Source organism: Mustela lutreola, chromosome 9 (genome assembly GCF_030435805.1).
Source record: "Mustela lutreola isolate mMusLut2 chromosome 9, mMusLut2.pri, whole genome shotgun sequence".
Lineage (NCBI taxonomy): Eukaryota > Metazoa > Chordata > Mammalia > Carnivora > Mustelidae > Mustela > Mustela lutreola.
The window spans coordinates 81,916,192-81,932,568 of record NC_081298.1 but is presented as its reverse complement, the minus strand read 5'-3'; the positions used below and the strand labels follow the sequence as shown (position 1 = coordinate 81,932,568).

The 16,377-nt window shown below is 34.3% G+C and overlaps 1 protein-coding gene across 6 annotated transcripts in view; it reads left to right on the top strand.

Annotated features, from left to right (window-relative positions):
• Window positions 1-16,377, top strand: part of FANCL (FA complementation group L) — a 307,120-nt gene that overhangs the window by 208,316 nt on the left and 82,427 nt on the right. For 5 of the 6 annotated variants that reach the window (XM_059187733.1, XM_059187732.1, XM_059187731.1 and 2 more), the window contains 2 exons: window positions 12,924-12,982; window positions 15,113-15,173. The exons of the other annotated variant lie outside the window; for it this stretch is intronic. In XM_059187733.1, the coding sequence (XP_059043716.1) occupies window positions 12,969-12,982; window positions 15,113-15,173 (75 nt within the window). In that variant the 5' untranslated portion in view covers window positions 12,924-12,968. The remainder of the gene's footprint in view (window positions 1-12,923; window positions 12,983-15,112; window positions 15,174-16,377) is intronic. 6 annotated transcript variants of the gene reach the window in all.

The following is a 16,377-nucleotide window of genomic DNA, read 5'->3' as shown; positions in this document are numbered from 1 at the left end:
AATGATCACTGAGTCTAGGTCATCGGATGCACCATATGTAGTTCTATAATTTTTTTTTATGGTGAGAACTTTTTTTAAAAGATTTATTTATTTGAGAGAGAGAGAGAGAGATCCTGTGGGTGTAGAAGTGCAGGGAGACAGAGAGAGAGAGGAGAGAAAGAATCCTCAAGAGGACTCCCAGCTGAGTGACAAGCAGGACTAGAGCCTGATCCTGGGGCCCTGAGATCCTGACCGGAGCTAAAATCTAGAGTAGGCCTCCTAACCCACTGACCCACCCAGCTGTCCTCCTTATGATGAGAACTTTTAAGATAAGTCTCTTAACAGCTTTCAAATAGGCAGTAGAGTTTTAACTATAGTTTCCATGTGGTACTTTTCATGCCTATAACTCAGGACTGGGAATTTGTGCCTACAAAAACACAAACTTCACCTGTTTCGTCCTCTACCCCACCAGAAAACATCTTTTTTGAGAGTTGGGGCCATATCCTAGGAATTACCATATGTTTTGACGTTTACGCAAAACATATAGTAGTCTCTCAAAAATATTGAGTGAATTATTAAATTTACTTTCTAAATGAACCTTTTACCCACCCCTTAGAATATTAAGGTAGAACTAATCTGAGTGCACTGTGATTAAGGAAAGATTATAGAGGGTACATATGGATTTATTAGTTTTTCTTTAAATTCATTATGACCATTGCAGAAAGTAGAGGCTAAATTTCATTAGTATTTCTGGAATAAAGGTAATCCACTTTTTCTTCCCTGAATTGGAAGTATCAGTTTTGAATTATCTAGCTGAAAACCTGATTCATTTTCAGGTAATGTTTAGAAAAATTAAAGAGAGATTAAGTTACATTTTTATCAGGAGCCATGTTATATCTAATTTTAGGCATTTTAAGGAAAGTACTTTATATGTGTGTCCCTACTGAAGCCTGTGAGAAAAACTTGTGTAAACCTCAGAATTGAGATTAGATGAATTTTTTTGTGACCCTTGCTGTAGCTACAATTCTGACTTCTTAACATAAACACATTATTTAATGTTTGATGGGACTGGTTTTCTTTAGAAATGTTTGTCTTGTATGTTATTTCAGATTTACAGAAAAATAACAAGTATGTATGAAAATTACCCAAATTCACCATTTTACTTTTGCCCCATTTGATTTTACTCTGCGTGTATATATATGGGTGGGTATATATACATTATTTTTCTGAGAAGTTTGAGATTAGGTTGCAGACATAGTGTCTCTCTATTCTTAAATACTTGAGCATATAGTTCATGGGAAAGGACAAACTCATGTATATCCACAGTACAGTTATCAAAATCACGAAGTTTCATCATGATATAATGCCATCATCTGGAGGCCAAATTCAAATTTTGTTAATGTTGCAATTACGTATTTTGTACCCCCCTTTCCAGCCTCCTGTAAGGAGTGAGATGAAGATACCACATTGTATTTAGTTTTAAGGTATCACATTGCATTTAGTTGTCCTGTTTCTTTAGTCTGGCATAGTTCCTTAGGCTCTTTGTTTTCTATTAACTTGACATTTATTAAGACTATGGTTTGGATATTAGGAAGAATGTCCCTCAGTTTGGGTTTGACTAATACTTCCTCATCATTAAATTCAGATTATATAATTTCAGCACAGATGACACAAAGAATGCTGTGTCCTTTTTAGGGCGCGTGAAGTTAGTGGTTCTCATTGATGATGTTACCTCTGATCAATCACCTTGTTAAGATGGCATGTGCCAGATTTTCCTTTTGTAATTCATAAGTACTTTTAGAGAGCTACTCTGAAGCATCAAACTTTCAGGTATACACACCAGTTTTAGTATCTTAATTGAGCCACCATCATTTGGTGGTTGCCAAATGATGATTTTTCTAACTCCATTATTTTCTTCTTTATTGTCATTTTATTATAAGGAATAAACTCTTTTCCCCCACTTATTTGTATCAGAAGTTTTAAAAATAATTTAATGGATTGTAATCTTTACTTGCCTTATTTATTTTGATGCTTAAATTTTCCCACATTTGGTTGTGAGAGCACATTTTTACTGATACAAGTTTTTAAGGCTCTGCATTTTCCCTCTTACCGCTGTTTTTAAAGTAGGCTGTATATGCTGACATGTAGTGTTTTATCATAATCATTTTTTAGTATTTACATAATTTTACTTTGTAGATCCCTTGCACCCAAGAGTTACTTAGTAGAAGATTTAAAAATTTTTCTCATGAAAATCTTTTTTCGATTATTAATTTTGTTATTTCTAGTTTTACAATTAGATAATACTGTTTTTAAAAATTATAGTCTGTGAAACTTACTGATTCTTGGTGCATGCGTGCGCGTGTGTGTGTGTGTTTGTGTGTGTGTGTGAGAGAGAGAGAGAATGAACGATCTCTGTGATTTAAATAAGTTATTTTCTCAGTTGGGTTATTCCTTTTCTTTTGGGTGAGCTTGGCAGTTTGTTTCCCTCAAGGAATTTGTGCATTTCTTCTAGATGTTTGAATTTATTGGCTTAAATTTTACTTCATATTATTCCCTTATCCTTTTAGTGAATGTATTTAGGAACTGTAATGATGTTCCCTATATTGGTTATCTTTCGCTGTGTAACTACTTATTCCAAATCTTTGTGACTTAGAACAACAAACATTTGTTATCTTACCTTTGCTATGGATCGAAAGTTTGAAAGCTACTTAGGCGGATGGTTCTGCATCACTGTTTCTTATGGACTTGTCATGAAGATGTTAGCCAGTATGCCAGTTCTCTAAAGGCTTGGTTAGAACTTAAAGATTTGCTTCCAGGATAGCTCATTCACATGGATATTGGCTGCAGCCCCCTGTTTTCTGCTTCTCTTTGACTTGGGAGGCTTCAGTTCCTTAACTGCAATAGACCTCCATAGGGTCCTCAAAACATGGTAACTAGCTTCCCTATGCGTGATAAATCAAGCATAAAGCTGCATGGTACTTTTGGAGAAAAGGTATCAGTCTCTGAAGTTACACATATTTACTTCTGCTTTTTCTGTTTTTTATAGCAAGCCCCAAATCTCATCCATATTCAAAAGGAGAGAAATAAGGCGCCAACTCTTAAAGGTTGAAATATCAAAGAAATTATGGATATATTTTATAGTTACTTCTTGTCCCCACTCTTACGGTATTTTGTGTCTTTTTTCCCTGGTGCAACTGGGTAGAGGCTTAAACATTTTATTGATCTCCTCAAAGAACCACTTTTGATTTTATTGATTTTCTTTTATCACTTATTTTTCTGTGTCTTTCTTTGCTTTCTATATATGTGTGTATATTTCTTTGTTTTCTGATCTTAAGTTTCCTAGTATCTTCAGGTGGAATTTTAGCTCATGGATAATGAGAACTTTTTATTTTATAATATTTTTAAAAAATATTTTATTTATTTGACAGAGATCACAAGTAGGCAGAGAGGCAGGTGGGGGGTAAGAGTGCGGGGGGGTGGGGAAGCAGGCCCCCTGCTGAGCAGAGAGCCTGATGCAGGGCTCAATCCCAGGATCCTGGGATCATGACCTGAGCCAAAGGCAGAGGCTTAACCCACTGAGCCACCCAAGCGCCCCTCTGTTTTGTAATATAATTGTTTAGTGCTGTAAATTTTTCTTCAGACACTACTTTGGCTGTATCACACATACTTTGATATGTTATATTTTCTTTTTCTTTTTTTGGGTTCAAAATACTTGTTAATTTCTTTTCTTTCTTTCTTTTTTTTTTTTTCTTTTGACCCATGGGTTACTTAGAACAACAGTATACCTTTCTAAATATTTTAGGACTTTCTAGATATCTTTTTGATATTGATTTATAATTTAGTTTCATATTTGTTACAACAGAATTTGTAGGATTGAAATTCTTTTGAATATATTGGGACTTATTTTATGGCATAGAATATGACCTATTTTGGTAAATGTTATGTCTATTTGAAAAGAATGCATTCTGCTGCTGTTGGATGATTGTTCTATAATGTTAGGTCAAGTTGGTTCATAATGCTATTTGAGTTTTTTTATATACTCACTGATTTTCTGTCTACTCGTTTTATTAGTGAAAGGGGGTATTGACAATCTCCAACTATAATTATTGTTCAATTTCTACTTTTGTTTCTATAAGTTTTTGCTTTGTATATTTTGAAGTTCTTTTATTAGGTACATGAACTTTTAGGATTGTTGAACACTCTTGAACTGATTTTTTTTTTTTTAATGACTGTGAAATAACCCTTTTTATCTCTGGTAATCTTTGTCCTAGAATCTCTATTTTCTGATATTAGTATAGTGACTCTAGCTTTTTTTTTTTTTTTTTCTGGTTAGTGTTGGCATGGTTTAATCATTTCCCATTTATTTGATATCTATTTGTGTCTTGTATTTGAAGAGGATTTCTTCTGGACATTGTTTTTTTTTATTGAATCTAAAAATCAACTGATTTTTGCTTTGAGATGTTTAGATCATTTACATTTAATGGATGACTGATATCATTGAGTTTAAAGCTAATATTTTGCTGCTTTTTTGTTTGTTCTATGTGTTTTTTTATCTTTTTCATATTTTTCTGCATTTTTGTTAGACACTGTATAGTATAATATTTTTTATCTCCTCTATCAGCTTATTAGCTATTTTCCTTCTTAATTAGTTGCTTTATGGTTTATAGTATACGACTTAAACTTGTCATGATTCACATAAATAATATTAGGATTATATTTTATATGCACTATTGGTTTATCAGCTATATATCACTATTGTCTCTTTTTTAGTGTTTGTTCTAGGGTTTACAGTATGCTACTATAATTTACCACAATCTACTTTCAAGTATACCACTTACAAGAATCATGCAATGTACTCTTTCCTATCCTCTCCCTTTTCTGTACTTGTTGTCATATCTTTTATTTCTATTTATCTTTTAACCCTCCCAATACATTTTTATTTTCCTTTAAATTTTTATTTCCTTTAAATAATTATCTTCCTTTATTAAGACACTTTCATTTTTTAAGGACAGTTTTAGAGTGGGTTTATTTCTTGGGTTTTCTGTCCTATTCCATTGATATATGTTACTGGTTATTGGTTTTTGAGGGGAACATTGAGAATTTCATTACATAATATAAAGGGAGGAAACCAACAATATGATTTACCACTGTTGATGTTGACGTTGGCTAAAACACTGTTTGTCAGGTTTCTCTACTGCAGCATTAACTCCTCTTTCCATACTTACTCTTTGGAAGGAAATCTCTGAGTTACTCTCACTTAAGGAGTGAAGGGTTATGCTCCCCCTCTTTTAAGGTAGAGTATATAATTTACCTGGAATTCTTCTGTAAGGAAGGTTAGTTTAATTCCCATATTTATTTAAGTTTTTAAATTTAATTCCAATATAGATAACATACAGTGTTCTGTTAGTTTCAGGTGTACAGTATAGTGATTTAGCAGTTCTGTACATTACTCTGTTCTCATCATGATAAGTGAACTTTTTAATCCTCATCCCCTATTTCACCCATCCCTCCTACCCTACCACTTCTCCTCTGGCAACCATCAGTTTGTTCTCTGTAGTTAGGAGTTATTTTTTTTTTTTTTTTTTTTTTTGTTGTTGTTGTTGTTGTTTTGTTGTTGTTCATCTCTATTTTTTCTTTGCTCATTTGTTTCAATTTTTAAAATTTCACATATGAGTGAATTCATTGGTATTTATCTTTCTTTTTAAAAATATTTTATTTATTTGACAGGCAGAGATCACAAGTAGGCAGAGAGGCAGGCAGAGAGAGAGAGAGAGAGAGAGAGGAGAAAGCAGGCTCCCTGCTGAGCAGAGAGCCTGATTCGGGACTTGATCCCAGGAGCTTGGGATCATGACCTGAGCTGAAGGCAGAGGCTTTAACCCACTGAACCAGCCAGGTGCCTGATATTTATCTTTCTTGACTGACTTAGTTCACTTAGTGTTATACTCACTAGTTCCATCCAGGTTGCTACAAATGCCAAGATTTCATTTCTTTTTATGGCTGGGTAATATTCCATTGTATATATGTACTACGTTTTTTTTTTTTCATCCATTCATATGTCAGTGGACACTTGGGCTGCTTCTGAAATTTGGCTATTGTAAATAATGCTATAATAAACATAGGGGTGCATGTATCCCTTTGAATTAGTGTTTTTGTAATTTTTAGGTATATTCCTAAAAATGTTTGTGATTACTGCATCATAGAGTTCTTCTATTTTTACTTTCTGAGGAACGTCCATAGTGTCTTCCAGAATGTTTGCACCAGTTTGCATTTCTACCCCCAGTACAAGAGTGTTCCTTTTTCTTCATATCCTCCCTAAAACTTCTTGTTTGTGTTGTTGATTATAGCCACGCTGACAAGTATGAAGTGATAATCTCATTGTAGTTTTGGTTTGTATTGCCCTGATGATTAGTGATGTTGAGCTTCTGTCTTTTCATGTGTTTCAGCCATCTGTAAGTCTTGGAGAAATGTCTGTTCATGTCTTCTGCCCATTTTTTATTTGGATAATTTAGGGTTTTTTTGGTGTGTGTTCAGTCATATAAGTTCTTTAAATGTTTTGGATACTAACACTTTGTCAGGTATGTCATTTGCAAATATCTTTTCCCATTTAGTAGATTTGTTGAATGCTTCCTTTGCTGAGCACAATCTTTATTTTGATGTAGTCCCAGTAGTTTATTTTTGCTTTTGTTTCCCTTGCCTCAGCAGACCTGTTTAGAAAAATGTTGCTATGGGTGATGTCAGAGAAATTAATCCTTGTGTTCTCTTTTAGGATTTTACAGTTTCATTTCACATTTAGGTCTTTAATCCATTTTGAGTGTATTTTTGTGTATGGTGTATGAAAATGGTCCAGTTTCATTCTTTTGCTTGTAGCTTTCCAGTTTTCCCAGTACTATTTGTTGAAGAGACTTTTTTTCCCATGGCATATTACAGACATTTTAACATTGTTGTTTCAGTCCTTGAGGATGGATGGAATGTCTTGTCTTTTTTTTTTTTTTTTTTTTTTTTTTTTTTCTGTTTTCTTTTTTCTTTTGGTCTTGTCTTTCATTAGTACATAGTTTTCAGAATACGGGTCTTTAACTTCTTTGATTAGGTTTATTCCTTAACTCCCTCATTTATTATTATTTTGTTTTAAGATTTTTTTTTTAACTTATTAGAGACAGTGAGTATATAAGCAGGGGGAGCAGCAGAGAGAGAGGGAGAAAGCAGGCTCCCCACCAAGGAGGGAGCCCTATGTGGGGCTTGATCCCAAGACCCTAGGATCATGACCTGAGCTGAAGGCATATGCTGAGCCACCCAGGAGCCCCTCCCTCATTTATTAAATCATTTATATCAGTATGGACTCATAGATATTGTATCTTCTACCTTGGTTTGTAATCCAGTCCTTATTTGTTCAGATTGTCCAGTTTGGCACAGTGATCCTTTTAAAGACATTTAAGAAAAAGGTCGTTTATATTTACCTATATATTTACGGTTTCTGGTAGTTTTTGTTGTATATCCACATTTCTCTTGTTTCATTTACTTTCTTCCTTAGGTTATTCCTTTAATATTGTTTGTAGTGCATAGCTTGTACTGATACATTTTTTCAGTGGTTTTATGTCTGACATGGTGTTTGGCCTTTTGAAAGATACTTTTTCTAGCTATAAAACTCTAGATTTTTTTTTCCCTTTTAGTACTTTTCAGATGTTGCTTAATTCTTTTGCATTATTGCCTATGAGAAATCTCTTCTGTTTCTTGTTTTTGTTCCTTTGTAAGTGTGTTGTTTTTGACTGCTTTTAAGATTCTTCTTTTTATCATTGGTTTTTGTTGATTAGATTATGATGCACCTAGGTGTAGTTTTCTTCATGATTTTCCTCCATAGGGTTTGTGGAGCTTTTTGAATTTGTGAGTATATATTTTCAATTTGGGCAAAACTTTAGCCATTATTTCTTAAATTTTTTTCCTTCTTCTCCTTCATTTTGGGGACTTAAAATATATGTATAGTAGGCCATTTAAAAATCATTCCGTAATTCACTAATGGTTCTGTTCTTTTTCATTTCTTGTTTCAGTGTCTTTCTCTTGAATTTTCTGTGCCTTCGAGTACCCTAATATTTTCTTTTGCAATACTTAATCTGATGTTAATACTTTATAGCATCTCAGACATTGTATTTTTCATCTCTTTGATTTGGGTCTGTCTTTATCTTTCCTGTTCTATTTAGCATACTCATGCTTTTCTCTACCTTCTTGAACATATGTAGTTATCACTGTTGAAATTTTTTTAAGCAGTTCTATCATCTGCCATTTTTGTATTTCTCTTGATTTTTTTTTTCTCTTCATTATGAATCTTATTTTCCTGTTTCTTTGCATACTTTGGTTGGATGCCAGATACTGTGCATTCCAACTATTGTGTGCTAGATAATTTTATTCTCTTAAATATTCTTGATTTATTCTAAACTGTAGTTAAATTATTTGGAAACAGTTTAAGCTTTTCATAGTTTGCTTCTAAGCTTTGTTAGCAGAATCAAAACAGACTTTAGCCTAGATTAATTTGGCTCTACCACTTAGGCAGTAATCTTCAGAGTACTCTCTCTTTCTCTCTCTCTCTTTTTTTTCTTTTTAAAGATTTTACTCATTTATTTGACAGTGAGCGTGAGCACACAAGGAGGGGGAGCAACAGAGGGAGAAGGAGAAGCAGGCTTCCCACTGAACAGGGAGCCTGATATGGGGCTGGATCCCGGGACCCTGGGAATACGACTCTAGCCAAAGTCAGATGCTTAACTGACTGAGCCACCACTCAGGCACTCCCAGAAGAGAAGTCCCACCACTTCTCTTTAATGATAACCTTTATAGTATAAGGTTTTCTACTCTTCTGAGAGGAAACATGACTGCTCCCAGCCTTGTGTGAATTCTGAGATTGTTTTGTATGTTCCAGTCTCATGATTCCCAGGCCTTGGGTAGTTTTCTCACATATACACAGCAATCATACTTAGCTGATGACTTTTACAACAATACACTGATATTGTCCAGTTTCATTCTCTATGTATTGTTTCTTCTTATATGGCATTCCTCTTTGGTACTGTACATTGTGAATTATACATGTCTTTGCCTCCCCCAACTCACCCCTTTTTGTCAAATCAGGGAGAATTGTCTGGCTCCATTTGGTTCTCTATCCTTGCTGTGAAGTCTGAAAAATTCTCCAGGTAGTAAGACAGGATAATTATAAAGATTTTTCTCATTTGTTTTCCTTCTTTCAGTAATCACTGTTTTTTGCTGCCTGTTTGATGTCTGAACTTCATTGTTTCATATATTTTGTCCAGTTTTTAGTTAAAGTGGGAAGATAAATCCTGCTGCTGTTTCTCCATCATAGCTAGAAGCAGAAATCTTCTCAGTTTCTTAAAAGTTCTTTTCTGTTGTTGCTTTTTTAAAATCTTGCTTTGAGAAGTGTGATGCTACTTTTATTCTATTTCTCATATATTATTTGGTCTCATAAGTTAATGGACTTTTTCTTTAAAGTCTGCATATTAAGATACATTTGAGTCAGTCATTAGGACTTCTTTCTTACATGGTCAGTTTATTTCATTATGTGAATTTCCAGAAAGTATGCTTAGATTATAATTCAAAATATTCTTTCTTCTCTTTGGTTTTCCTTTTCAAGGTCGCCAATTCTTTTTGTGTTGGATTTTCATTACCTGTTTCCTTTTCAACTGCTTTTCTCTGATGGTTTTTAATTTTATTTTCTGATTTGGTAATTTTTAAAAAATTTCATAATGGCAAAAAATGCTAGAAAACTTTTATTGAGGATGGCACCTGGCTGGCATCGTCAGTTAGGTGTCCAACTCTTGGTTTTGGCTCAAGTCATGATCTCAGGGTCATATGATCAAGCCCTGCTTTGAGTTTCATACTTAGCACAGAATCTGTTTAGGACTCTCTCTCTCTCCTCCTGCTCCTCCCCCTGCTCACTCTCTTTCTCTCACTAAAATAAATAAATAAATCTTAAAAATTCTTTTTTTTTTTTTATAAGATTTTGTTTATTTACTTGACAGAGAGATCACAAGCAGGCAGAGAGGCAGGCAGAGAGGAGGAAGCAGGCTCCCTGCTGAGCAGAGAGCCCAATTTGGGGCTCGATCCCAGGATCTGAGATCATGACCTGAGCCAAAGGCAGAGGCTTTAACCCACTGAGCCACCCAGGTGCCCCAAATCCTAAAAATTCTTATTGGGGTAAAGTACCCATAACATATGCCACTTTTAACCATTTTATTTTAAATATTGTCTACCCCCAATTTGAGGCATGAACTCACAGCTCTGAGATCAAGAGTTACCTGAATTATCCAACACAGTGCCTCTAATGAAATTTTTATTTTACTCTATTCCTCCTTGAGCACTTACTAATTTATTCTACTGTAGTATCCTTTTTTTTTCTTTTGAACTAAACTTTTTTTCCTTGTAATTTCTGTTCATAATTTTTTGAATTTCTGAGTCTGGGTACAGACACTTAACTAATGATAATATAATTCAGTATTATAATTTGTTTATGCCTTGTGTTTTTTTATTTGCATGGGGTATCATTATCACTTGAAATATTTTCTTTTATTCTCATTTTGACTCATAGTAGCTTGGCATTGATGAAAACATCTTTGTGAATTTGGTTGTTGGCAGTAGTTTATAAAATTACTAGTTTAAGAATACTTTCTTCTGGGACGCCTGGGTGGCTCAGTTGGTTGGATGACTGCCTTCGGCTCAGGTCATGATACTGGAGTCCGGGGATCGAGTTCCGCATCAGACTCCCAGCTCCATGGGGAGTCTGCTTCTCTCTCTGACCTTCTCCTCGTTCATTCTCTCTCTCACTGTCTCTCTCTCAAGTAAATAAATAAAATCTTAAAAAAAAAAAAAAAGAATACTTTCTTCTGTAGTTGAAGCAAAGTGCGGTTTATTTAATGGCTGATTTTTTAAGTAGTGCTGACGGAGGAGTTGAGTATTTTTATTTTGTTAAAGAGCCTTAGCTTTCCACTCTTACTTTTTCTCCTAATACCCAGTTTCCAAAGGATGTCTCCACCTGCCTTTTTATCATCTTCTCCATGTGTATTTCTTTTACAAGATGAGCTTCTTGACTTTTATGTTCATATTAAGCTCTCTCCCCGTAGTCAGTGCTCTGATCTACTAAACTCTTTATTATTATCTTAACACTTAGTTCAGTCTCCTCTCTTCCATGCGCTTTTTTCTGAACCTCATAGTTCTTTAAAAGGACTTGGTATAGGAGCTCCAGAGTGAAAACCACTGGAAAGTGGTTTGTTTTTCTTCCTACAGGTAGTCTGAAGTTTATAGTGTTCTCTGTTTTCTGATTTTGGTGGAGACATGGGTTTTTTGTGGTTTTAGTTTTAGTTTTTTTGTTTTGTTTTGTTTTAAAGATTTTATTTATTTTAGAGAGAGAGAGTTGGGGCAGAGGGAAAGGGAGAGAATCTCAAGTAGACTCTGTGCTGAGCATGGAGCCCAACGTGGGCCTTGATCTCATGACCCTGAGATCATGACCTGAGCTCAAACCAAGAGTTGGATACTTAACCGACTGAGCCACTCAGGTGCTCCTGTTTTAGATGTTCTTAATATTGATCTATTTGGGAGGATATATGGAGTGATTCAGATTTAGGCAACTGTCATTACTTTGTTTCATACAACCTGGAAGAATTCTTTTTGAGAGCAATTAACATCTTTTATATGCTTTAACTAAAAAAGCTAGTTTTGGACATTTTCTTGAATCAGAAAAATATTATGGCATGTAACATAGCATTTGACCTTTTAAAATGGCTGGATTTTGCAAATAAGGGACTTTGGAATTTTATTCTTTCGGATAACAAATCAGAGTAGTTTTACTATTTTTCATGTAAATTCTGAATTCCAGATTGTTCTTACATCTATGTGTGGGATGTCTATAAAGTTAGGTTAAAGTTACTACATAATACCTTCTAGTGCTTTAATGAAATAGTGAATTATTGTTACTTGACCTTTTGAAAAGGTCAGTAGTACATTTTGTTTCATTTTTTTAAAGGACATTTAAATGTAATGAAAGTCAGAACTGTAATATTATCATGAAAGTAAAGGTTATGGGGTACATTTAATTGTGTTCCTTTAGTTTCGAATCTGCTTTGAGGGAGCCTGTGCTAAAATTCTCATGGTGATTATTTTTCGAGAATTTTATTACTCTTTTTCATTTTATATTGTTGGAGTAAAAGATTATATTTCTGTTTGTCTTTTTCTGCTTACCTTTGCTCAGATCATGTGTATTATTCTATTTAAGATATAAAGTTTAAGCTGCTTACCCATTCACTTTCTCAAGAAAGTGAAACTGAATATATTTCTCAGAGAACAGTTCTTTCCTTAGAAAAACTCTTGAGTAAAATTTGGTATATTCAAATGTATAGTAGTAGATATTTAAGTTAAAATAAATATTAGTGATTTTTTTTATTAAAGGTCCACAAATGTGGGAGAATTAAATATTCTGTTTTTTGAAAATATTTCTTTCATGTCTGTATGTTCAGATTGTGTAACTAACTATACTTTCATTTTATTACAATGAGGAAATTAAAAATGAATTCTGTAATGGATTACATATTCTTATATTACACTGGTTTTTTTTCTTTCATAGTCAAAGCAATTGAAAGAATTTCTTTTTTCCCAAGTTTATAAGAAATAATTAAATTTCTTTGTTTGCACTAACAGTCTCAACATTCTGTTATGTGAATTGATTCTCTTTAAAAATGAAGTCTTGTCTTTGTTTTGGTTTCCCAATAATTACAAAGTTTCTGGCATTTTTACATTATTTTCCTTCAAATGTAATATTCTATTGCATATATTTTAACAAATGTAAAGATTTGGATAAAGTCGATACCTTTTTGAAAATAAAGGAAAAACATTGCTTTTTTGATGTAATTTTGTTTGACTTTTTCTTAACGTTGTAATTTTCTCAATATTTTCCACAGGGACGTGATTTTCACCTTAGAATAGTGTTGCCTGAAGATTTCCAAATGAAGAATGCAAGGTGATGTAGTGTTTGGTCATATACACGCATCTTGGTGGGATGGGCAGTCAGTTAATCTAGGAAAAGCTTATTCTATTAGTTTTGCCCAAAGTGCTTATTAGTCAACCAGAAACATTTCCAGTTTTTCCCAAATCAGTGTACGTTTGTAAGTTATTAATATCCTTTGTGCTGAAGTACCGAAGGTAACACGTTAATTCTCTATTTTTATTCTTTTTTTCCTTTGAAAGCTTAGATGATTAGCAGTTGTGTAAGTTATCTGTTGGTATAGACCGCCCACGCCCATCAAGGAATGTCAAGAGAGGAGACTGGAAATTAGATAGCACCTAGAACCTCTTTTCCGTTCTTAAATATCTCTGGAAGAAGAGGGGAGGAAGAATCCAGAGACACTCATTAGAATTGACAGGATTTTTGTGACTGATTAGAAGTAGGAGAAGAAAAGGAAAGAGGAGTGAAGTTTGCTTTCTAAGTTCCTGGCTCACATCACTAAGCTAGAGAATGGGTCACAGTGGAGAAGTAGGAGAGCCATTATTTTAAGACATATTAGATGTAAAATATCAAGAGGAGATGTTTAATGTATTAGTGTGGAACTCAAGTGTGAAACACGGAAATCACAGTAGGGATGGGATATGGGGCTGTGAGTATGGGTACTTAACATTGCTGGCAAGTGTGGGGTGAAAAAAGAAGGCCAACATTTAAAAGACTTGAGAGTATACCAACATGTAAAGAACTGATAAAGAGGAACTTGGAAGAAGACTAAGGATTGACCCAAGAAGTAAGAGGAAGATCTGGGCAGTTGTCACTGAAGCCAAATCAAGGCTTAATGAGGACATGGTTCCTAGTGCTGAGTATTGCAGAGGGATCAGGTTAAATTAGGTTTCATGTAGTGGCAGAAGCCAGATTGTATTGGGTTTCGGAGTGGTTGAGTAGAAAGGAAATGTAAACAGTATAAACTACAATTAACCCTTGAAGAACCCAGGGGTCAGGGGCACCAACCCTTTGTGCACTTAAAAATTTGCATGTAAATTTTGACTGCAAAAATTTAACAGTGCTTTTGATCAAAAGCCTAACTGATAACATGAACAAACTGTTTAACACTTGTTAACACCTAGTTAACACCTAGTGCTAGTATGTTGTATATATTATAGATTAAAAAGAAAATTTTGTTAAGCAAATCACAAGAGGAAACATGTTTGCAGTACCGTATGTATGTTTATTGAAATAATCTGTGTGTAAGTAGACCTGGGCAGTGCAGCTAGTGTTGTTCAAGGATCAACTGTATTATGAAAAAGAGGAGTGGTAGAGAAGGGTGTGCAGTCAAGGCAGAGTTATAATCTTGTTTTTTGAGATTTGCTTGAGCAAGTTAATATGCTTGTTGAAAAAACTAGCAGAAAATAAAACTATCACAATAAAGTGATGATTGATTACTTGATAAGACCAAGTTGGTGACAAGGGATGGAAAGTACATTTGGAGGGGGAGTTTCCCCATGGGCAGTTGAATGAACTACTTTGCCATTAAGAGAGAAAAAATAAGGGTGGAAATGGGGGTTAGCATAGCAAAGATGGAAGAGACTCATGTGGTCTGAAAGGGTTGTAATTGGGGAATCAGAGGGGCTTCCTACTTCCAGGTAAGGAAAAGCAATTCTTAGGAGAATTACTCACCTAAGCAATATTGAGAGCACAGCTGAGGTGAGCCAGTGGATAGATGAACACTAACTACTACTTACACAATTAAAAGTATCTTTTACATTAATCTTGAATTTGAAGATTATATTGCTACATATGCTTTCTCAAATACAAGTTATGTATATTATGATCAGAACGTTGGTTTATTTAACCTACCTTAGAGAAGAATTAAGTAGAAAATTCTGCTTTCAATATATTAAAAAAAAGATTTACTGTTTGCATGTCATTTACTGATTGCAGTTATTTATATTTTGAAATAAAATTAGTACCGACAGTCTGAAGACAAGACTTTCAACAGTATCAGTGGTAAAAATTTTATTAACTTGTCAGAATTATATTTATGTCATTCTCTTCTTTGTATGTGCATGTTTGTGTTAGCATACAAATAAGTTTTTTCTTTTTAATTCTGAACAATGAACAAACCATTTTGTTCCATTAAAATTTTAGATTATTATGTAGTTGGCAACTGAGAGCAATACTTAATGGATATCATCACATAGTACAACAGGTAAGTCCTTTAAAAGATTTGTTTTAAGCAAGGAGGGCGGGGGGTTTAGGAGGTAGGCAAGGAAAAAAATGAAACAAGATGGGATCAGGAGGGAGACAAACCATAAGAGACTCTTAATCTCACAAAACAAAATAAAGGTTGCTGGGGGTGGGGGGGGGTAAGGATAGAGTGGTTGGGTTATGGGCATTGGGGAGGGTATGTGCTATGGTGAGTGCTATGAAATGTGTAAGCCTTATGATTCACAGACCCATACCTCTTGGGCAAATAATACATTATATGTTAATAAAAATAAATAAAATCGCTACATTAACTTTTTTAAAGGACTTCTTGCAGAATGTGGTGACAGACTGGTATAGTAGTTGCTGAATTTTATAGGTTTCATCTCAAATATTTTAAGGGTCCATGCATTATAAAAAATGTTTTCTGTCTTGGAATCCTCAGCACATTACTGGGCAGTATTTTGAAGCGAATTTCCATCCTGGAGAGGGTCTTCAAATGTATTCACCTTACCCATATCCATCACTTTTCGAGCAGTTTTTCTGCTGAGACTGAATAATGATAGAAGAAATCCAGGAACCATCTAGGTATTTTAGAGTATCTGTAGCAAAAATTGGAATGTAGTTCTAGATTAGTAACAGAAAAGGTGTGGTGGAGATCACTTAGGATCATATATATGTACTTAATGAACATAGATGTTAATACCGCAGAGATACAAATAGGCAGGATTTTTATAACTGGAAGTTTGTATAATTATTATTTTAAAAGTCTTAATTTATTTGAGAGAGAGAACGAGCAGGGGAGAGGAGCAGAGGGAAAGGGAGAAACAGACTCCCTGCTGAGCAGGGTGCCTGATGTGAGATCCATCCCAGGACCCTGGGATCATGACCTGAGTAGAAGGCAGACGCTTAACCAGCTGAGCCACCCAGGCGCCCCTGGAAGTTTGTATTACTGATCACCTTCATCCATTTCACCTTCAGCTCCAATGTAGTTATTCTTAAAGTTTAGATTTTTCTACCTGAAAATTTCTTTAAAAATTAGAAACACTTAAAAAAAATTACTGTTACTAAAGAAACCCAAAGTAATGAAATGCCTCTTGTAGAAAAAAAAAAAAATGTAAGTAGAACTGCATTTCTTTTGATGCTTTATTCATTTTTATGTTTTTCCCGATTTCCTATATTCCTATATTTTTTTCATCTTAAAAGTG